Raw genomic sequence first — 22,706 nt, forward strand, 5'->3', positions numbered from 1 at the left:
CTAGCCAGAATTGGCAACTCCCACCCTTGGGTTCCCACCACCTTGATAGTATAATAATTGATGTATTGTAATTATTAGGTAACTATCTGTCTCTCCCACCCCAGACTGAGCTCTCCTGGAGCTCTCATCACACTATAATTTTTTTTATCACACTATAATTTATGAACAGTTTAAGTACCCATCTACCGTGCATTACTCCAAGGAAATTCCCAGGAACATAGGCAGTGGCTGGACCTAGTGTGAAGATATTTCTAAAGACCAAAAAAACACTACTACCCAAGCAAAAAGCATTTTGAAGCCACCAGCTTAGGCTCTCTTCATCCCCCCAAGCTAAAACCTTTCCCAGGGTAGGCATTGGTCTGCCCACCAGCTTAAGAACTGAGCATCTCCGAAGGGGCTGCAATACCCCCAAATACAGGCCAGCGGTGCAGGTGAAGGGGACGGCGAGCGCATCAGGAGCGACGTGGCCTCCTGAGAAGTACGTCTACGCTTGGAGAGGCTGGAAACAACTCTAAAATCCTCTCAATTGGAGATGGTTCTGTTTCAGAGGTCACTTCCTCTGTTATCTCTCTTCAAGACCGCCCCAAAGTGAGCTCTACTGTGCAGGTATTAAAATTGGTATCTTGGCAACAGGTAAGATAGGTAGCAGGCAACAGGCAAGCTTTTGACCTTTATGGTCGCACCACAGTACTTCTCCTTTCAGATGCATTCCCCCCCCGCCCCAAAAGTAGGAATGCTTGCCCCCTTCAAGTCCTCATCGTAGGTTATCGATCACTCTTGAAAGTCTAAACAACCTCTACTTTGAATCAGAGCGATTGGAATTGACAGATGAGTGAGACATGGTCCCAACCCTTGAGGAGCACTCAGTCAAGGGAGCAGAGCCGGACACCAGCTGAGGCAGAGTCCTCCAGATACTGATGGAGACATTGAGGAATTTGTCACAGACTTTAATAAACTTCTTTTCCTTTCCCCTTACAGACCTCAAAACCAGCACCCTACTGAAGCAGGAGTTTTCGGTTTCGCCTGTATGTAATAGCCCTGGTCAGAGAGAAAAAGCCCACCGGTTAGAAAAAGAACTTCAGACCCCCACCAGGTCTACCGACCACCCAAAACCGTCCCTCCAATCATCGGCTTTATTTGGCTCAGCCAGTGACATCATGAGTCTCCGGGCAGATTTCAGGGTTCCCAGCCAATCAGGAGAGAAAAGTTGGGACTGGGAGATAGGGTATGAAATGTTGAAACAGAAAGAAGGGAAAAAGACAGCAGGCTCTGGATTGAGGACCCAGGAAAGACATAATGGGGCCCAGGGGTGGGGGAGGAAGCAGAGAAGAGAGAGAGAGATGGTCAGAGAGATATGAAAGAAAGGAAAAAGAGATAGTGAGGGGGCGGAGAGACAGAGGCATAAAGTGACTGCAGAGAGATTCCCAAATGACAGAGTGACTGATCCAGGGCAGTGCCTTTCCTTGAGGGGCCCAGTGGGGGCATTTGGCGACCTCAGGAGAGGGCAGGGATGACTCACGAAGCCACGATGACACCGAAGGCCAAGAGAGCCAGACACACGGAAATGATGCTGCCAGTCAGGCCAGGGTTCCATTGGAATTCATTTTTCTTATGATACTGCAGGTCCATGCGGGGCTGCCCGTCGACTGGGGTGGAGGGGCGGGCGGTGGGGAGGGAGGGGAAACAGCCTGACCTCCAAGTCATCACCCTTCCTTGGGCATGCACCCACACCAATCTGCTCACTTGGCAACCTGGCCAGGGTCGGGCCTCTCTCTCACTTCTCCCTGCTTGGTCCCTGCCCTTTCCTGGGTCTGACTTTTTCATTCATCCATTCCTCGTATTCTGTGTCCCAGGCATCATTCTAGGCTTTTGGGATACTGCTGGGAATTCCTTTGGCAAACATCCTTGCCCTCATGGAGCAGTCAACATAGCACAGCACATTGACAGTGAAGAGCCCAGCGCCAAATGCATCTCATTGGATGGGGGGTGGGGGTGACAGAGAGGACTTGGTGAAAATGCTAGTCCCTCAGTTCTGACTCTTTGCAACCCCATGGACTGTAGCCTGCCAGTTTCCTCTATCCACAGAATTCTCCAGGCAAGAATACTGGAGTGGGTTGCCATTCCCTTCTTCAGGGGATCCTCTTGATCCAGGGATCAAACAGGTCTCCTGCACTGCAGGCAGATTCTTTACCATCTGAGCCACAGGGAAGCCCACATCTCACAGGGAAGTGATCCTTTAGTGTGTGATCAGGGAGTTCTCTCTGAGGAGGGGGATTCTGAGACTTTATTGAAGTAAGGAAGAGAGAGGAAAGTGAGAGAGAGAGTGGGAACAGCATGTGAAAAGGTTGAACATGATGATTCAATCTGGATGGATTTATAGCAGTTCACTGTATCATGCTTTGTACTATAAAGATACATATTTTTAAAGCCTCTGAATGAGTGAATTCAGTACATCCTGCCAGAGTCCCCAAGTATGGCACTGGCTGTAAACAAAATGCTTTTCAAGTGCCTGCCGTTTTGGCCTTAGAAGCATTGTAAAGTTACAGAGGAGGAATTAGGAGGAGGAAAGCGAATTTCAGAACATGGAAGCAATTTCTGTGCCATACAGTAATCAAATGGCAAGGGAAGTGGTCAAGGTTTTATGTGGGAGACCTCAAAAGCCATATTCAGGAGTTCTCTCATGGTCGGCTGGCTAAGACTCTGCCCGCACTCCCAATACAGGGGGCCGTGTGTTCCATCCCCGATCAGAGAATTAGATCCCACATGCTGCAGCTAAGACCTGGTACAGTCAAACAAATAAATACACAAACATCTTTTTAAAAAGCCGTATTCACTGGGATGTGGCTGGCTTCACCTCTCATGCACCTGTCCCACGCCTTCCCCTACCCTGGGAGCTTACTGAAACAGTACTTTGCTCTGATGCATTTGGGACTGGTCATCTGACAATGTAAACAATCCAGGACTTCTTCTTTCAGCAAGCCTGAGCAAGAGGAAAGGGAGAAGTGGGATAAGGGGAGATATCAGAGGACTGGCAAAGGGCAGGAAGGCAGAAGGGGAAAGAAGAGAGGGAGTCCCTTGGCCTTCCTGAATTTGGAGGTCCCATTTTGCTCAATGCACTGATGAGTCACATTAAAAATAATAAGTACATAATTACTGAAGAGTGGAACTCAGTTGTGTAGTTGACTTAACATTCAGTTGGTAGACATGTGATTATGTTAAATTGATTTTAAATTAAATGTCTACTGAAAGAATGTGTGTACTTCTCTATTCCTATTCTGCTGCCCCTGAGGCACAGACTGGCTGCCTGCTCACTCATGTGCCTTCCCCGCTTCCTGACACACAGGAAGACTACATTTCCCAAGCTCCTTTGCAGTAGTTTACACCCATGTGACTGAGTTCTGGCCAATGGAAAGTGGGCAGAGGGATGTATGCTACGCCCAGACCTAGTTATAAAAGGCCCTGCGGGATTCTGAAGCTAGCTTAGCAGCCATGACATAGCTGCAGCCTGGACCCTTGCGCCACTTGGAAGATCTGTTCAACTCTCAATGGAATTTTGGCAAAAGAGAAATAAACCTTTTCCGTTAAACCACTGAAATATAGGGGTTTGTTTTTCACTACAACATAGCCTATCCTAGCCTAAAATCTCCCCCACAAATCCTTTTTTGAAGGTTGCAATGACTTTCATAAGTCCTCAAAAATCAGACATCCCTTGGTGCCATATCTTTGCGGTGGAGGAAACACCAGATGGAGTAGGTGTGATAGCAGGGCTTGATTTGGGGGGGGGGGGGGGGCGGGGAGGGGAGACAAGGTCAAAAGGGGGTAAAGTGAAGTGCAAGTTGCTCAGTCATGTCCGACTCTTTGTGACCCAATGGACTATACAGTCCATGGAATTCTCCAGGCCAGAATACTGAAGTGGGTAGCCTTTCCCTTCTCCAGGGGATCTTCCCAACCCAGGGATCAAACCCAGGTCTCCCACATGGCAGGCGGATTCTTTACCAGCTGAGCCACAAGGGAAGCCCAAAAGGGTAGGAGGGTAGCAAAGGGAAGAACAGATAAGAAACCCAGGACTTACGGCAAATTTTGGGATCACAGGCTGCAAGAGAAAAGAACAGAGGTGACTTAGATTGGGCCAGCAATTTAAGAATTTAATGGGAAGGGACTGGGAGAGGGAGGAAGGAGTGAGATTGGAAAAGGAGAGAAGGAAATTTGGGGGAGAGGCAGAGAAGGCTGAGTCATAGGGGAGATAAGAGAGGAGTTTGGAAGACAAGGTGGGAGAAGGGAATCAAGTGGTGATGGGGAAGGGGAGAAAGGGGCTTAGGGGAGAGAGATGCCACACCTTTTAATTCATATGATCTTAACACTCTCTTGAGTTCCTTGATTACCCTCTCCCTAAGAGTCACCAGCTCATCCAGCAGAGGCTCATCTGAGGAAGGAAACAGATCCTTATTTGGTGGGAGGCACTCAGCAAGCCGCCCCACCTGCAGCTTCAAAGAGAGGGGGTGATGGGAATTCCCAGCTGGTCCAGTGGTTAGGACTCTGAACTTTCACTGCCGAGGGCAGGGTTATCCCCAGTTGAGATGCAGACAAAACAAACATTTAAAAGAAGAAAGGAGGGATGAGGAAAGTCCTTTTCTAAGCAAGACTGTCTATTCCTCTGGATCCACTGGGAAAATCTATGACCTGGAGGACCTACATCTACCTTCTGATCCACTGCTGGGACCCAGGCTAAACCATCCTCCTGTGGCCTCAGTTTCCTCATCTGGTAAGTAATAGAAGGGTGGACTCGAGCACCTCTCCTCTGCTTTTCCCTGACCTACTCTCTTTTCTTCTATTCTGTCTACACTCACACCTTCACGATTTCATCCAGCTGAATAGCTTCATATATTACCTGGACAGGCACTGTCCAATATGGCAGTCACTAGATACACATGAGGATTGACCACTTGAAATGGGCTAGTCTGAATTGAGAGATGATGTTAGTATAAAATGTATGCTGGATTTCAAAGACATGGTATGAAAAAAATAACTGTATGATGTCTCAACAGTTTTTGTGTTGATCTCATGTTCAGACGGTAACAGTTTAGGTATTAGGTTAAATAAAATCTATTAAAGCTTATTTTACCTGCTTCTGTTTACCTTTTTCAAAGAACTGGCTACCAGAAATTTTTAAATGACCTGTGTGACTATTTGTGCCTCACATATCTCCACTGGACAGCACTGTTCTATATACACTGATGCCTCCTGAGCTGGTGTCACTAACCTACACCACTCGCTGATATCCAGGGGTATATATCTAACTACCCATTCAGGATCTCCACCTTCAATGTCTAACAGGCATCTTAAACTCAATGAGTCTAAGACTGAACCTTGATATCCTCCTCCAAACCCACTTCCAACTCCATCTGTGAAGACGAAGTCTGTTCCATCTTCACTGAGGGAGCCATCATGTTTCTAGTTACCCAAGCCAAAATCCTTGGTGCTTTGACTCTTTTTTTCTTACATTTCACATGCAATTTGTCAACATGCATTTGAGCAAACCCTGTCTGTGAATATTCGAGAGAGGTCCAGAAATCCAACATTTCTTACCTCCTCCAATGCTGCAATTCTGGTACCAGCCATCATCATCTCTTGCCAGGGTCATTGATTGCTACAACCTTCTCACTGGTCCCCCAGCCTTCCCTGTTGCCCCGCTAAATCTGTTCTCTGCAGACAGAGGGACCCCATTAAAAGCTCAGGCAGTTCACTAGCATCACGGTTCTGCTCAGAATCCTCCTATGTGACCCAGAGTAGAAGTCAAAAGTCCTTATTATTATAAGTCCCTACCAATTAATGGGTACCAATCTATGCATGCCCACCTCTAGAATCTCACCTTCTACAGTTCTCCCTTGCTCTCTCTTCTCTCCACTCCAGCCTCCCTGGCCTCCTTGAGGTTCTATGAATATGCCAATCATTGACCCATCTCAGGTATTACAGTGGTTATCCTTTCTGCCTTCAGCCTTCTACCCTAGACTTCTACCCCTTCATAGTTGCTTCCCCCTCTCCTCCACATCTTTTCTCATATGCTGATCTTTCAGCGACAACCTTCTTGGCTGCCCAATTTTTTTAAAAAACCATCCTTTTATGTATTTATTTATTTTTTTTTATTTTTGGCTGCACCACGCTGCATGTGAGATCTTAGTTCCCAGACCAGGGATTGAACCCATGCGCCCTGCACTCGAAGTGCAGAGTCTTAACCACTGGACCACCAGGGAAGTCCCCTGGCTGCTCTGTTTTTACCTGCAAGCCCCGCCCCTATTCCCAGCACTCCCTATCCCCTGGTCCCTGCTTTATTCTTTTCTCCATGGCATTTGTCCCCATCTGACATAGTGTAGTGAAGGGTTAACTCAGGATGCCTGAGTTCTTCAAATGTGCACATTCCACAAAAGCTTTGGCTCTCAGCTGACTCCCTACCTCCTGGGAGGTAACCTCTAAGTCCTTTGGAATATCCTGCTTGTCAAGTGTGTCTTTCTTTACTTGGGAGCCTTGGGCCACACCATATAGCCTAGCTAACGATGTGATTCATGGTGGTGGCTGTGGGCCGCAAGGCAGCAGGTTGATCACTGGGGGAGCTGGAGACAGAATAACTAAGATCAGTAACTTGGGTGTTCCATGCCTATGTAGCCAACCTCCAATAATATTAGCTGGTAGAATCATTGACCCAGGCTCTTCAAAGATGCCATTGTCATAAAAGACAGCTGAATCAGAACAGATCCAGGATTGAAAGAAAACTAGCAATGAATGGCATGATTGAGACAATTGGGAACATTTGAATGAAGATTAATTATTAGATGATAGTATGGAATTGTAATATAAATCTGTATACACTGTAATATAAATTCCAAGTTACGTTCATTGTGCAAGAGAATGTCCTTCTTTGTTTTTAGGAGATTGCCTGCTGAAAAATTTAGAGGTGAAGTGTCACTAACTCTGAAATGGTTACACACACACACACACACACACAGACCAAATGTGGCAATAGGTTACCATGTAGTGAAATGTTAAGAATGGTGATTTCCCTGGTGGCTCAGACAGTAAAGTGTCTGCCTACAATGCGGGAGACCCAGGTTCCATCCCTGGGTCGGGAAGATCCTCTGGAGAAGATCCTCTGGAGAAGGAAATGGCAACCCACTCCAGTAATCTTGCCTGGAAAATTTCATGGACGGAGGAGCCTGATAGGCTCCAGTCCACGGGGTCCCAAAGAGTTGGACACAAGTGAGTGACTTTACTTTCACCTTCCAGTGGCTAAGACGTCCTGCTCCCAAAGCAGGGGGCCCTGGTTTGATCCCTGGTTGGGGAACTGGATTCCACATGCTGCAACTAAGACGTGGCACAGCCAAATAAAACTATTAAAAAGAATGGTGTGTAGGTGCTTATTGTATTATTCATGCAACTTCTCTATCAGAATTTCTTCCAAATATAAAAATCATTTTTTTAAGAGGTGAGAACTTAAAAAATGACTATGTTTAGGCCCCGTCCCCTATATTCTGATTTAATTGGCAGGGGCTGCTGCCTGGGTTCCTAGACTGTTTTAAAAAGTTTCCCAGGGGATTCCAGCCTACAGCCTGAGTTGAGACCTGCGGCTATAAGCTTTTTTGTGAAGGTCCGTCCAGACAGTCAGTATTTTCAGCCTTAAGGGCCATATGGTCATTGTCCCTTGCTGAGCAGGAGCAATATAAACAATACATACATAAATGGGTGTGGTTGTGTTCCAATAAAACTTTATTTGCAAAAAACAAAAAAACGGGGCTGGCATGTCACCTAACCGCTCTGAGCCTCAGTCTTCCCCTCTGTAAAGGGCAGATCACAACAACGCCCACCTTGATGAACTGTCCTAGGCTTTTCTAGAACTTTGTCAGACACACAGTAAAGGCTATACGTGCGGTTGCTTTTATTTTTATATAAAGAGAAGGCCTAGTGGACCGGTGGAAAGGGAGGAGGGGCAAGGGAGCTGGGAGAAGGTTTTCCCTCTTAGCTCCTACCTCTCAGAGAATTAGCCATTAAGTTGCTTGTTTGATTCTTGACAAAGGACGCCACTAGGTCCAGATGGTCTATCCCTGGGGAGGAGAGGGGAGGAAATTCCCGTGGGTCCCTGGGAAAGCCAAGGGATGATGACTCCATCTCCCTTCGGGACTGGCCCCGCCCTCCCCCTGTAGAAGGCGTGGCCTCCCCGCCCAGCCTCCGGCTAGCCCACTGGGCCCTTTCGCCAAGGTCCGGGGCCCTCTCTCCGCCGCAGCACGCACCCACTCTGCCCACAAAGGCGTTCAGCGCGTAGTCCCGGAAGAAAGGCCCTTCCATGCCCCGCAGCACGACCTGAGCGCGGGCCTGCAGCTGCCCTTGTTGGAACCGGCTGGGGATGAGGGCGAGGCGCAGCTGCTTCAAGGCCTCCCGCACCGAGTGGTCACACTGCAGGCAGCCCCAGTCTCGGCGGGCGCTCAGGCCCAGGAGCAGCAGAAGGGCCCAGGCCAGAGGCATGGCGGGGCCTTTGTGACGTCACAGAGGGCACCCCGGTCGGCCCCGCCCCTCAGGCAGAGGCGGGGTCAGGGAGGCCCAGGGGAGTGCGCGCTGGGGCGGGTTGGCTGAGCACCTACTGTGTGCCAGGTGTGGAACTGGAGCTAAGGAGACAGTCTTCAAAATCCAGAAGTCTCTGCCCTGCCCTCTTGGATCTAACATTCATTCTTTTATCTTATGTGTACTGAGCACCTACTATGTGCCAGATGCTCTTCCAGAAACTGGGGTTAGAGCTGAGAAAAGCAGGAGATCCTTGCTCTCTTCAGCACTTACATTCTTTAATTCAACAGATATTTATTGAACACCTACTATGTGCCCGGCCCAGTTCTAGGCGCCTGATGGAGCTCGGAGGCAAACAGAGATAGTCTCTACTCACATAGTTTACGGTTAAAGAAATGTCAGTGGAAAGCCCACTCTGTACTGGGCACTGGAGACAGACTGAAGGAGATGGACACAGTTCTGGTTCACGGGGTTCCTTCTAGCAGAGGTGGAAGGAGGTGTAGCCGGAAAAAGAAGTGTAAAACCTAGTAAACAGATTAGTAAATAAGATCATGACACAGCATTAAGTGCTGAGAAGCAAATAAACCTTGTGATATATGATGAGCTCCTGGTATGCTAGTGACCCAAGGTCAGGGTTGTGTTCACTGCTCTTGTCTAATGTCTGACACGCCCTAGGTGCTCCATAAATATTTAACAAATTCAGTGACTCCACAGAAGAGGAAAATGTACTTGGTTTTTGCCCTGGGTTTTCTTTTTTTTTTTTTTAATCTTCAAACCTAGAGAAAATTTGCAGGAGCAGTACAATAAATACTCGAATATACCTTATTAACACTCACATCCATTGTCTCTCTCTCTCTCCAAAATGAAGTACGGCAAAGGCTAACGGTTTTGCAAACTTTAAGAGGGTCATAGCAAACATCCTCTTCCACCAACACAAGAGACAACTCTACACATGGACATTACCAGATGGTCAATACTGAAATCAGAGTAATTACATTCTCTGCAGCCGAAGATGGGGAAGCTTTATACAGTCAGCAAAAACAAGACTGGGAGCTGACTGTGGCTCACATCATGAACTCCTTATTGCAAAATTCTGACTGAAATTGAAGAAAGTAGAGAAAACCACTAGACCATTCAGGTATGACCTAAATCAAACCCCTTATGATTATACAGTGGAAGTGACAAATAGATTCAAGGGATTACACATGATAGAGTGCCTGAAGAACTACAAACAGAGGTTCATGACATTGTACAGGAGGCAGTGACCAAGACTATCCCCAAGAAAAAGAAATGCAAAAAGGCAAAATGGCTGTCTGAGGAGGGCTTTCAGATAGCTGAGAAAAGAAGAGGCGCTAAAGGCAAAGGAGAAAAGGAAAGATATACCCATCTGAATGCACAGTCCCAAAGAACAGCAAGGAGAGATAAGAAAGCCTTCCTCAGTGATCAATGCAAAGAAATAGAGGAAAACAATAGGATAGGAAAAGCTAGAGATCTCTTCAAGAAATTATAACATATAGAGGTTAATTAAATGTTAGTTTCAGTTAAACATGGACAAAGGATTTGAATAGATATTTCTCCAAAGAAGATCTGAGAATGGCAAATTAGCATTTGAAAAGACGCTCAACGTCACTGAGCATTAGAAGAATGCAAATCAGAACCACAGTGAGAGGACCTTCCTGGTGGTGCAGTGGATAAGAATCCTCCTGCCAATGCAGGGGACACGGGTTCGATCCCTGGTCCAGGAAGATCCCACGTGCCAAGGAGCAGCTAAGCTTGTGCACCACAACTGCTGAGCCGGTGCTCTAGAGCCTGTGAACTGCAACTGCTGCTCCCACATGCGGCAACTACTGAAGCTCGTGTCCCTCTGGAGCCTGTGCTCTGCAACAAGAGAAGCCACAGTGAGAAGCCCAGGTACCACAGCTACAGAGCAGCCCCCGCTCTCCAGACCCAAAGAAAGCCGAGGACAGCAGGGAAGACCTAGCACAGCCAAAAATAAAGAAATGATCAAAAAATAAAAAAAAAACACAATGAGCTACCACCTCACACCAATTAAGATGGCTCCCATCTAAAAAACAGAAAATGACAAGTGTTGATAAAGATGTGGAGAAATGGAACCCTTGTGCACTGTCATTGGGAATGTAAAATTGCACCCCTGCGATGGAAAACAGTATGGATGTTTCTCAAATAATTAAAAGTAAAATTACTATATGACCCAGCAATTTGACTTCTGGGTTTTTATCCAAAAGAATTGAAAGCAGAGACTGAAAAAGATCTTTGTACACCCATCTTCATAGCACCATTATTTACAAAAACTTTGACTAACAAATGGGTAAACAAAACGTGGTGTACACAAGCAGCGGGATGTTATTTAGGCAAAAAGGAAGGAAATTCTGATATATGTGACAGCATGGGAAAACCTTGCCGGTCACTATGCTGAGTGGAGTAAAGCCAGTCACAAAAGACACATACTGCATAATTCTGCTTGTACAAGGTACCTAAAATACCTAAAGTAAATCCACACTCAGGATATTTAATATTGGTTTGATTGGTTTAGCCATATTCGGACTTTCCTAAATGCCTCCTGATACTTTGCTGCTTCACCTCCTCTGAGAAGCCCTCCCACATTACTCCTCCCTGTCTCCCTCTGTTATCCTCTACTTTGGGGATCAGCTTACACCCTGAAAGGGCCAGGTTGTAAATATTTTAGGATTTGTGATCCATAGTTCTTTTGCTACTGTAATAGGAAAGCAGCCACAGACAATATGGAAATGAAAAGATGTGGCTGTGTCCTAATAAAACTTTATTTATAGACACTGAAATTTGAATTGCATGTTTTCACATGTCACAAAATATTATTCCGACTTTTTTTAACCTTTCAGTTCAGTTCAGTCGCTCAGTCGTGTCCGACTCTTTGTGACCCCATGGACTGCAACACTCCATGCCTCCCTGTCCATCACCAACTCCCAGAGTTTACTCAGACTCATGTCCATTGAGTCGGTGAGGTCGTCCAACCATCTCATTCTCTGTCTCCCCCTTCTCCTCCTGCCTTCAGTCTTTTCCAGCATCAAGGTCTGTTCAAATGAATCAGCTCTTCGCATGAGGTGGCCAAAGTATTGGAGTTTCAGCTTCAACATCAATCCTTCCAATTAATATTCAGGATTGATTTCCTTTAGGATGGACTGGTTGGATCTCCTTGCAGTCTGAGGGACTCTCAAGAGTCTTCTCCAACACCACAGTTCAAAAGCATCAGTTCTTCGGCGCTCAGCTTTCTTTATAGTCCAACTCTCACATCCATACATGACTAACATTTAGAGATGTAAAAACTATTTTTAGCTGAAGAGTCATGGTGGTTTGCTATTAACTCTAAGTCATTATCCTGTTAGTTTCTGCCATAACATTAATTATAATTTATAATTATTTTTTCTTTCTTTTATATCATCTGATAAGCCCCTTGAGGCCAAGAACCATGTGTATCTTCTTCACCAGCATGTCCCCAACACCTAGGAGGGAACCTGTAATCTATTCAAACTTAGATTAAAAAAAAAAAGGAACCTCAATTCAGTTATCGAAACCCTTTAAATGTGTTTGGAAAAACATTAAGTATGGGAATCTACCTCTTCAACTGTAAATGTCATGAAATCTAAATAGAACTCAAGTGTTTTTAATGAAAAAACTAGTGTCTACATTGATGTGGGCTGTCCTGAGAACATTTTAAAGGCTTAGTACAATAATAGGTAAACTAGTTCAATAATTTGTATATTGGTTGCAAGTTGAAGTGATAATATTTTGGATCTATTGAGTTAAAGAAAACACTATAATTAGTGTCACCTGTTTCTTTTTATCTTTTATTTTGGCCAGCAGAAAGTTTGAAATCACATGTGGGGCTTGAATTATGTTTGAATTAGACATTGCTGGTCTAGCACATAGATGGTGCCAATAGGTATTATTTGAATTGAATTAGAGATGATTCTAATTCTAACTGAATTAGCTGGGGTTAATAGGAAGAATTCTCCAAGCCAGGCTTCAGCAATACATGAACCATGAATTTCCAAATGTTCAAGCTGGTTTCAGAAAAGGCAGAGGAACCAGAGATCAAATTGCCAACATTCTCTGGATCATCGAAAAAGCAAGAGAATTTCAGAAAACATCTATTTCTGCTTTATTGACTATGCCAAAGCCTTTGACTGTGTGGATCACAATAAACTGTGGAAAATTCTGAAAGAGATGGGAATACCAGACCACCTGACCTGCCTCTTGAGAAATCTGTATGCAGGTCAGGAAGAAACAGTTAGAACTGGACATGGAACAACAGACTGGTTCCAAAGAGAAAAAGGAGTACATCAAGGCTGTATATTGTCACCCTGCTTGTTTAACTTAAATGCAGAGTACATCATGAGAAACGCTGGGCTGGATGAAGTACAAGCTGGAATCAAGATGTGCTGATGACACCTCCCTTATGGCAGAAAGTGAAGAAGAACTAAAGAGCCTCTTGATGAAAGTGAAAGAGGAGAGTGAAAAAGTTGGCTTAAAGCTCAACATTCAGAAAACTAAGATCATGGCATCTGGTCCCATCACTTCATGACAAATAGATGGGGAAACAGTGGAAACAGTGACAGACTTTAATTTTTTGGGCTCCAAAATCACTGCAGATGGTGATTGCAGTCATGAAATTAAAAGATGCTTGCTCCTTGGAAGGAAAGTTATGACCAACCTAGACAGCATATTAAAAAGCAGAGACATTACTTTGCCAACAAAGGTCCGTCTAGTCAAGGCTATGGTTTTTCCAGTGGTCATGTATGGATGTGAGAGTTAGACTATAAAGAAAGGTGAGCACCGAAGAACTGATGCTTTTAAACTGTGGTGTTGGAGAAGACTCTTGAGAGTCCCTTGGACTGCAAGGAGACCCAGCCAGTCCATCCTACAGGAGATCAGTCCTGGGTGTTCATTGGAAGGACTGATGTTGAAGCTGAAACTCCGACACTTTGGCCACCTGATGCGAAGAGCTGACTCATTTCCCCTTGGTGTTGGGAAAGATTGAGGGCAGGAGGAGAAGGGGATGACAGAGGATGAGATGGTTGGATGGCATCACCAACTCAATGGACATGAGTTTGAGTAAACTCCGGGGGTTGGTGATGGACAGGGAGGCCTGGCATGCTGCAGTCCATGGGGTGGCAAAGAGTGGGACACGGCTGAGTGACTGAACTGAATGGGAAGAAAAATAATGACTTAAGGTGTAATGGGGAGATTAGACCACAAGAGGGTGCTCTCACCCCAGTGAAATTATCTTTTCCACCTGAGAAATCTCTCTCTCGGCTTCCTGCCGTCCTTGCCTACCTTTCCCAGATTTAGCCACTTAAAATTAGAACTAATGCCGTGCAGATCAAACTTTGAGACATGAATCGAGATATGATCTTTCCTTTTTCTTTTTCCCTATTACCATGCCTCAGGCAGGCAGGGAGGCAAGGGGCTGTTTGCCCTAAGTAAAGGAGTTGTCAGAAGGGGATCGAAAACAAAGGTGGGGAAACAACTGCAAATTCCTCCGCTTCTAAGCCCCAAAGCCTCAGGTCCAGGCGGGAGGCAGGAAGCATCAGGGAGCAGAACAGATTTGGTGTCTCTGATGATGTAGCCACGCTAAAGCGCCATTTGGTAAAACTTGGTTAACTTGATTATCTGCAGGCGCCACAGTCTGGCAATCCCATTGTTTTTAGAGAAGAGGCTGAAGTCGTTCTCACACTCGCCCATCAGGGAAAGAGATGTTCGACCCAGTGGTGTTTTTAGTTGGGGGAGGGGGGGGGCGGGTGGTCAAAGGCAAGCTGGTGTTCATCACCAGGGAGGAGGAGGTGTCTGTGGGCGTCCAGAACGGGGGGTTCTGTGGGTGGGGAGCAACAGACTAGGCTGTGCTCACACATCAGGAAAACATCTGAGTGAAAAATAGTTAAAAAACAACCCAGTGCTGTTTATATAAATGTAAAATGCATGTGTCCCAAACAAAAATACACGATGTATAAGGGCACCTGCAAAGAAAACCACCACAATGAACATGATAAAATAGTGACGCTGGCTGGGAAGGAAAAGAGAGCAGGTGGTGAGGGCAAACTGGACTAAATGAATAAGAAATAGATAAAACACTGGCTTTTGTGTCAACCAGGCAGTTAAGGGTCCTTCTGGGGTCAGACTGCCCTTTTTAATTGATTAGCTAAAATTAAGCTCTGCCACTTAATAATTGGGAGCCCTCAGTGAAATTGGGTAATTCTCTCTGTGCCTCAACTGCCTCATCCATAAAATGGGATAACAAGAGTCCCAAAGTTATAGGGTTCTCCCAAGAATGAAAAACATAAAATATGAGAAGGCTGAATGTCAAAGAACTGATGCCTTTGAATTATGGTGCTGGAGAAGGCTCTTGAGAGTCCCCTGGATTGCAAGGAGATGAAGCCAGTCAATCCTAAAAGAAATCAACCCTGAATATTCATTGGAAGGACTGAGGCTGAAGTTGAAGCTCTAATACTCTGGCCACCCGATGTGAAGAGCGGACTCACTGGAAAAGACCCCAATGTTGGGAAAGATTGAAGACAAAAGGAGAAGCGGGTCACAGAGGATGAGATGGTTAGGGAGCTTCACTGACTCAATGGACGTGAATTTGAGCACACTCGGGGAGATAGTGGGGGACAGAGGAGCTCATGGGGTCCAAAGAATCGGACACAACTTGGCAACTGAGCTACAACAATATAAAGAGTTTACAATAGTACATAGCAAGGGCTATCTAACAGCTGGTTATTTCTGTACCTTTTACGAACTGAAGATTATTTACTTAATCTTCTGCACCTGAAGTTAAGAAGGAACGTTAAGAAGGAAAAGGGAGGCCTTTTGAGCTGGGGGAGGGGAGAGAGTTGTGAGAGAAAACAAGATTTGCATGTGAGCATGGGGACTTCTGCGTATGGCAGGGGTGAGGGGGCATGTAAGATGCTTGTATTAGGCAGAGGGCTGGACTATGCTTCCGTAACAAATAGCCTCAATATCTCAGTGGCTTAAAACAACAAACTTATTTTTTTGTGATGTCATTTTGGCTGGCTGGTCAGAACTCTGGCAGAGGGGATAAAGGAAGAGAACCCACAGTTCTTAAATGCTTCCACTCTCAAATGACACCTGCTTATTGGCCAAATGAGTCACAAGGCCACATCACACTTTACCAGAATGAGGAAGAATGATCTTTTAGGAGTCCAGAAGGATTGAGGGTTGGAATATTTGTGAGCAGCTTGAATGATCAGCTTGAAGCCTTCTTTAAACTTAGGGACCTGAGAACTGAGAAAACTTATCCTGAAAGTTGAGGGCTGGCTCACAGAGAAGACAAGCCTGTCAGAAAACTTCTCTCATGCCATTATGGTGGGTAGTGTAATAGTCACCTACAGCTGTGTAACAAAGTACCCCCCAGGAGAGGATGCAATGAATTGAGAGAGCAGCACTGAAACATATACATTACCGTATGTAAAATAGATAGGTACTAGGAAGTTGCTACATATCATCGGGAGCTCAACCTACTGCTCTGTAACAACCTAGAGGGGTGGGATGGGGTGAGGGGTGGGAGGTAGGTTCAAGAAGGAAGGGACATATGTATCCTTATAGAATTAACACAACATTGTAAAACAATTATCTTCCAATTAAAAGAAAAAGTACCCCCAAACACACTGCCTGAAAACTATAGTAAATGTTTGTTATCTCACAGTTTTCCATGGGTCAGGTATTAGGAAGTGGAGAGTTCTGTCATAGGGTCTTATGATGTTCAGCCTGGGCTGCAGTCATCGAAGGCAAGACTGGGGCTGGAGAATCTGCTTCAGGACGGCTCACTGGCAAGCTGGCACCGGCTCTTGGCAGAGAGTGTTGTATCCTTGCTGTGCGGGTCTCTCCACAGGCTTGCCAAGGGTCCACAATGTGTAGCAGCTGGCTTTCCCCAGAGCGAACATTCCAAAAGAAAGCCAGGAGGAAGCAGCCATGTCTTCCGTGAGCTAGTCTCTGAAGGCACACACCACTGCTTCTACCATATTCTATCTGTCAGAAGCAAGCCAGTGAGTCTGGCCCACATTCAAAGGAAGGGGAATTAGTCTCCACCTGGGACTTCCCTGGTGGCTCAGATGGTAAAGCATCTGCCTATAATGAGTGAGACCCGGGTTCAGTCCTTGGGTCGGGAAGATCTCCTGGAGAAGGAAACGGCAACCCACTCCAGTATTCTTGCCTGGAAAATCCCATGGACGGAGAAGCCTGGTAGGCTACAGTCCATGGGGTCACAGAGAGTCAGACACAACTGAGCGACTTCACTTCACTTTGAAGGGAGGAGGGTCAAAGAATGTGTGAGTATATTCTAAAACCACCCCTGGCGGCCATATGGTGAAATGGGTGTGTGTCTGGACATCAGAAGCTGCCATAAACTTCTATAGGCTCAGGGGCACAAGGGAAATGGGGGTAGAAACTGCTAGTTGTTTAGTCGGTAGGTCTTGTCCGACTCTTTTGCAACCCCATGGACTGTAGCCCTGCAGGCTCCTCTGTTCATGGGATTTTCCAGGCAGGAATACTGGAGTGGGTTGCCATGTCCTTCTCCAGGGGATTTTCCTGGGCCAGGGATCGAACCTGGGTTTCCTGCATTGGCAGGCGGATTCTTTACTACTGAGCCACTAGGGAAGCCTGCTAGTTGCCACCAAAATCTGATTTTCCCCTTGAGCGTGTGTTTAATTCAAGTCGTTCTCATGCCAATCACTCGGTCACAGAACAACACCTTACAGTTGCTGATTCCTTACTAAGCATCAGGCACCGTCCTGAGTGCTTTCCATTTAATCTCAACAACGACTCGATCAGGCAGGTACAGCTTGACCTCCGTTGACAAACAGGGAAACTTCGGAGTAGAGGCTAAGTAAACTCTTCTAAGGAGGCACAGCTAATAATAAAAAGAGTGGGAGGACTGGGATTTGAACCCAGGCATTTGGGTTCCAGCATCCAGCCTCTGGAACACAGCACCGTATCAAAAAGAAAAGACGTTATGCTCCACGCACCCATTGTGATTGTAAAAAGCGGTGCCCGCTGCTCCATTATTTCCAGAGGATTTACTGTGCTCTCTGAACCTTGTAAAGTAATTGACATAAAATGGTGTATTGCCTGAATGAAGGCATGATTTAGCACATTTAACGGTCGTGCCACTTAAAAAAAAAAAAGTCTCCATTTGACAGCGGTGGAAACTCAGGATTAGCAGGGTCAAGCCACTTGCGCTGGGTCGAGTAAACAGAGAAAGAGCAGGAGCGGGACCCGGCGGCCAAGGACGGGGTCCCGGTGGTGAGCCGCTCCCCTGGGCAACACCAGTGGCCTGGCTTGGCGTTGGCGCGAGGCAGGCGGGAAAGAATGCCAGGGAAAGGATCTGGGAGGGATTTGGCTCCGAGCCGGGGGGAGGAGGAGGAGGAGGAATGAGAGAGGGTAGTGCCAGCGCCCAGGGTGGGGTGGGGCGGGGGGCCGTCTCCCACCGTCTGCAGCGGGCCCCGTCCCCACGCCCCAGTCCACACCGCGCGGTGGCAGAAACAGTGGCCTGATCTCAAGCACTGCCGTGGGAGGAGAAATTGGGACAAGCCCTTTGGAAGGCTGGCAGGATCCAGTAGGGCTGGCCGTCTGCACGTGACCTACTCTGCGTGTGCTGGTGAGAAGTGGGTGCACGCGGCCGCCAGGGGGCCAGGAATGCCCCCAAACCCCATTCTCTGTGAGGATCGCCAAACCAGTCCAACGTCCGTCAGCAAGAGACTCACTCGATAAACCTGCTGTGTTATAGTAAAAATGCATTCCTTTCCCCATTCAAACCAATGAGTGCTTTCCTTCCTTTTCCAGTAACTAGGTGTTAAAAGGGGCTTCCCGGGTGGCGCTCCCGGTGGGAAGATTCGCTGGAGGCAGGCACAGCAACTCACTCCAGTATTCCTGTCTGGAGAATCCCATGGACAGAGGAGCCTGGCAGGCTACAGTCCACATAGGTGGCAAAGAGTCTGACACGACTCAAGCGACTTAGCAGGCACCCAGGTATAATAAACAAGTGTTGCAGCTTTATGGTTTTTAAAAATATTTTTTGGTTTTTAATGAAAATTTTTAATTTTTATATTTTTTTCATCGACATTGTCTTTTAAATATTTAAAATATTCTTAAACTGTGAACCTTGCTAACATCTCTGTGTTGCCCCTTTGCCAACTCTGTACTTGGACTGTTACTGACCCTCCCCTTCACAAGCCCCTCGTGGACATACACTTTGCCTAATGATGTTCATTTGGGCCTCGGTGTCAACCCCCTGCTGCTGCTGCTAGTGAAGTTCTCTACCACCTATTCATTAGCAAGAATACAAGGTTGGACCTTTCAACTGTTAGAACACAATTTTTTAAATTGGCAGGCACAGGAATGTGGGGCCTTTTTACATTGAGCTTTTGCTAGTGCTCAGAGGGTGGCTCAGATGGTAAAGAATCCGCCTGCAATGAAGGAGACCTGGGTTCGATCCCAGGGTGGGGAAGACCCCCTGGAGGAGGGCATGGCAACCCACTCTAGTATTCTTGTCTGGAGAATCCCATGGACAGAGGAGCCTGGTGAGTTACAGTCCATGGGGCCGCAGAGTCGGCCACTCCTGAGCAACTTACACTAACTAATGAACTTTGCTGGTCTGGTGAGCCGTTGGTGGCACATTCGTCTGATGGAATGCTGCAAGGCACTGAGATGCTTTCCAGACACGCACACTAGCTCTGAGGCGCGTATCATGCTTGACAGGCAAGGGAAGCCACACACAAAAGAATATACCATCTACCATTCCATAGACAGATAGCTCAAAACAGGCCAAAGCAAATATCAGGGTCAGACTGATTGCTTGGCCAATAAATGGAGGAGAAAATCATCACGTGATGATGGAGAGGAGAAGTGAGGAGGGCGAGCCTATGACAGAGGGGCTGGTGGGACTTTTTCTTGACCTGCTGGACAAGGGTTTCATTTCATAGCCATCAATTAAGCTGCAAATTGCAATTTTGAAATTCACGTATATACTTTATTCCAGTAAATAAATAACAAAGACTGGTTGTATGGCACAGGTAAATATCTTCAGTATCTTGTAATAACCTACAATGGAAAAGAATCTGAAAAAGAATATATATTTATGTACAATTGAATCACTTTGTTGTACACTTGAAACTAACACAATATTGTAAATTAAGTCTACTTGGATTGAAAATAGTTAAAAAAATTGTAGTAAAAGACATAAAACACAACCTGCTGTTTTCACCATTTTTAAGTATACAATGTGGTGGCATCTCGCGCATTCACATTCTTATGCAGCCATCACCATCATCTGTCCCCAGAACATTTTGCATCTGGCAAAACTGAAACTCAGTACCCATTAAGCTCTAACTCTATTCTTCTCTGCAACCTCCAGCATCCAATATTCTAATTTGTCTCTGTGAATTTAACTACTCTGTGTGTGCATGCAAGCTACAGTTGTGTCTGACTCTTTGTGACCCCATGGGCTGTAGTCTGCCAGGCTCCTCTCCTCCAGGGGATTTCCAAAGCAAGAATACTGGAGTGGGTTGCCATTTCTTTCTCCAGGGGATCTTGCCAACTAGGGATGGAACCTGAGTCTTCTGCATCTCCTACATTGGCAGGTGGATTCTTTACCACTGAGCCACCTGGGAAGCCCTTAACTACTTTAAGGACTTCATATAAGTGAAACCATGTAGTATTTGCATTTCTGGGACTGGTTTATTTCACTTAACATAATGTCCTTAAGGTTCATCTATGTTGTGGCCTGTGTTGTAATTTCCTTCCTTTCTAAGGCTGATTAATATTCCATTGGATGGATAGACCACATTTTCTTTCTTTTCTTTTTTTTTCTCTTAATTTTTTTTTCTTTTTTAATAAAGTTAAATAGTAAAGCAAAAATTCACAAGCTGCCCTGTCCGTCCCCCGCCTCCCTCCCCTCCCCGCAGTCTTCGGCGCTGGCTCCCTTTCCTTCACCCCACTCACACAGACACAGGGTATCCAACTGAAAACGAAACTGCTCTAAGCACATGGAGACGTGATGAAGGGAGGAGGTGAATTGTGTCCACATTCGAGGTTAAACTGAGCAAGTCTGCATTTTTTGGATTCTGGGTGGTGTCCTTTCATTAGCCAAACTGAAAAAAGAAATTCCCTGGACCAGAAGCTTCAAAGCTGAAGCCCCCAGGACCGCCAAAGAATGCCTTGAAGATATTGTTTGCATCAAAATCACCCATATTCATGCCCTCTTCATCAAGGTCTTGTCCACTGTCATAGCGAGACTTTTTCTTGGGATCAGAGAGAATGGTAAAAGCTTCTCCAACTTCCTTGAACTTTTTCTCCTCCTCCTCTGAACTTCGGCACTGGCTCCACTGTGCAGATCTGGATGGTGCATCAAGGCCCGCTTCCGGTAGGCTTTCTTGATCTCGTCCTCAGAGGCATTCTTGTCTACACCAAGAATCTTGTAGTAATCTTTCCTCTTACTCTTCTTCAGTTCTAACTGTGCATTTTTAAGGAGCTGTTTGTGTTCTTTTGTTTTCTCCGTCTGATATACTTTTTCATAGTCCCGTACTGCTTCTTCATACTGTTCTGTGTCCAAGTAACACTGAGCTCTTCTCAAGTAGGCTTTTATATACGTGTCATCGAACTTCACTGCATTTGTGCAGTCTTCTATTGCATCATCTAGTTTCCTAAGCTTGGAGTTAACCATACCCCGATTACAGTAGAGTTTAGCATCTGTTTTTATATTGTTGGGGTCTATCCCCAAGGGCTTCTGTGTACAGTTCATATGCTAGCTTGTAATTTCCTTCTTTAAATGCTTTATTCCCATCTTCTTTCTTTGCTTTAAGTGCTTTGGCATTTCTGCAAGCAACGCAGGCCTTCTCATGGTCAGGAGCCATCCTGAGAGCCTGTACAAAAAACTGAACCGCCTTCTCAATACAATCATAACAAAGGCAAAGACCTCGTGCATACAGAGCATCGGCATTGGTGGAATCCATTCGTAAAATGTCACTGGCCACAGACTGTGCTTCTGGGTAACGACCCAGCATTGCTAAACATTCTGCTTTGAGGATTTTGAAGCGATGGCAGGCAGGGGCATATTCTAGGGCACGGTCCATGCAAAAAACAACCTTCCGAAAATCCCGCTTCTCAAAATCCGTTTCTGCTGTTTTCTCATATTCTATGACTGCATTTGCATTCTTGAACTCCTGCTGGGCCTGAGCATTTTTATGATCCAGTTCTAGGGCTCTCTGGAAACTACGGCATGCTGCCATGGCATTCCCTAGAGATAGGTGGCATTTGCCTTCTCGTAGATGTCCCCGGACGAAACTGTCATCCAACCTCAGTGACTGCTGTGCATCCCCGAGAGCTTCCCGGAACTTTCAAGCATCATCAAGGTGGCGGCTCGATTCCCATAATAGCTAGCATTTTTAGGACACATATCCCTTCGCCTCCTCATCGTCTAGCAGCTCTGGCTCGGTCGCCGCCATTACCACATCGCACTCCGCGGCAGCCTGCCTGCCATCTTACCGCCGGGATCAGAGAGCCGGGTGGGAGGTCCAGACCACATTTTCTATATCCAGTCATCCTTCAGCGAACATGTGGGTTGCTTTGACCTTGCATTTTATGTCCTTTTCTGGATGTGTGTTATATTTCACAATAAAGAAAAGCTTTATAAATAAATAATGTGCATCAAAAACTAAGAATAGAATTGCCATATAATCCAGCAATTCTACTCCTGAGCATTTATCCAGACACAACTACAATTCAAAAAGATACCCCCACCCCTATGTTCATGGTGGCGTTATTTACAACACCAAGTCATGGAAACTACCTAAATGTCCGCTGATAGACGAACAGATAAAGGAGCATCTATATAGTGGAATATCACTGAGCCATGAAAAAGGATGAAGTAATGCCAGTTTTAGAAACACAGATGGCCCCAGAGACTACCGCACTGTGAAGTATGACAAGGACAAAAATCATGGGATGTCACTTATGTGTGAAACCTAAAATCTGACACAAATGAACTTATCTATGAAACAGAAGCGCACTTACAGACACAGGGAACAGCGGGAGGAGGGCTGGGGCGTGAGAGCCTGGAAGTCTGAGATGAGGAGATGCAAACTGTGATA

The 22,706-nt window shown here is 46.0% G+C and overlaps 1 protein-coding gene and 1 pseudogene across 1 annotated transcript; both read right to left on the reverse strand.

The window, feature by feature from the left end:
• Positions 1-995: 995 nt before the first annotated feature.
• Positions 996-8,511, reverse strand: IZUMO2 (IZUMO family member 2). The gene is made up of 7 exons (XM_065926629.1): positions 8,280-8,511; positions 8,019-8,093; positions 4,337-4,423; positions 4,073-4,093; positions 2,900-2,980; positions 1,520-1,646; positions 996-1,038 (listed from the first exon to the last, which is right to left on the reverse strand). The coding sequence occupies exons 1-7, from the start codon at positions 8,509-8,511 to the stop codon at positions 996-998; spliced, it is 666 nt and encodes a 221-aa protein (XP_065782701.1).
• A 12,018-nt stretch (positions 8,512-20,529) lies between these two features.
• Positions 20,530-22,079, reverse strand: LOC136161611 (dnaJ homolog subfamily C member 7 pseudogene; annotated as a pseudogene).
• Between the last annotated feature and the right edge of the window lie 627 nt (positions 22,080-22,706).

This window comes from Muntiacus reevesi, chromosome 2 (assembly GCF_963930625.1).
Source record: "Muntiacus reevesi chromosome 2, mMunRee1.1, whole genome shotgun sequence".
Lineage (NCBI taxonomy): Eukaryota > Metazoa > Chordata > Mammalia > Artiodactyla > Cervidae > Muntiacus > Muntiacus reevesi.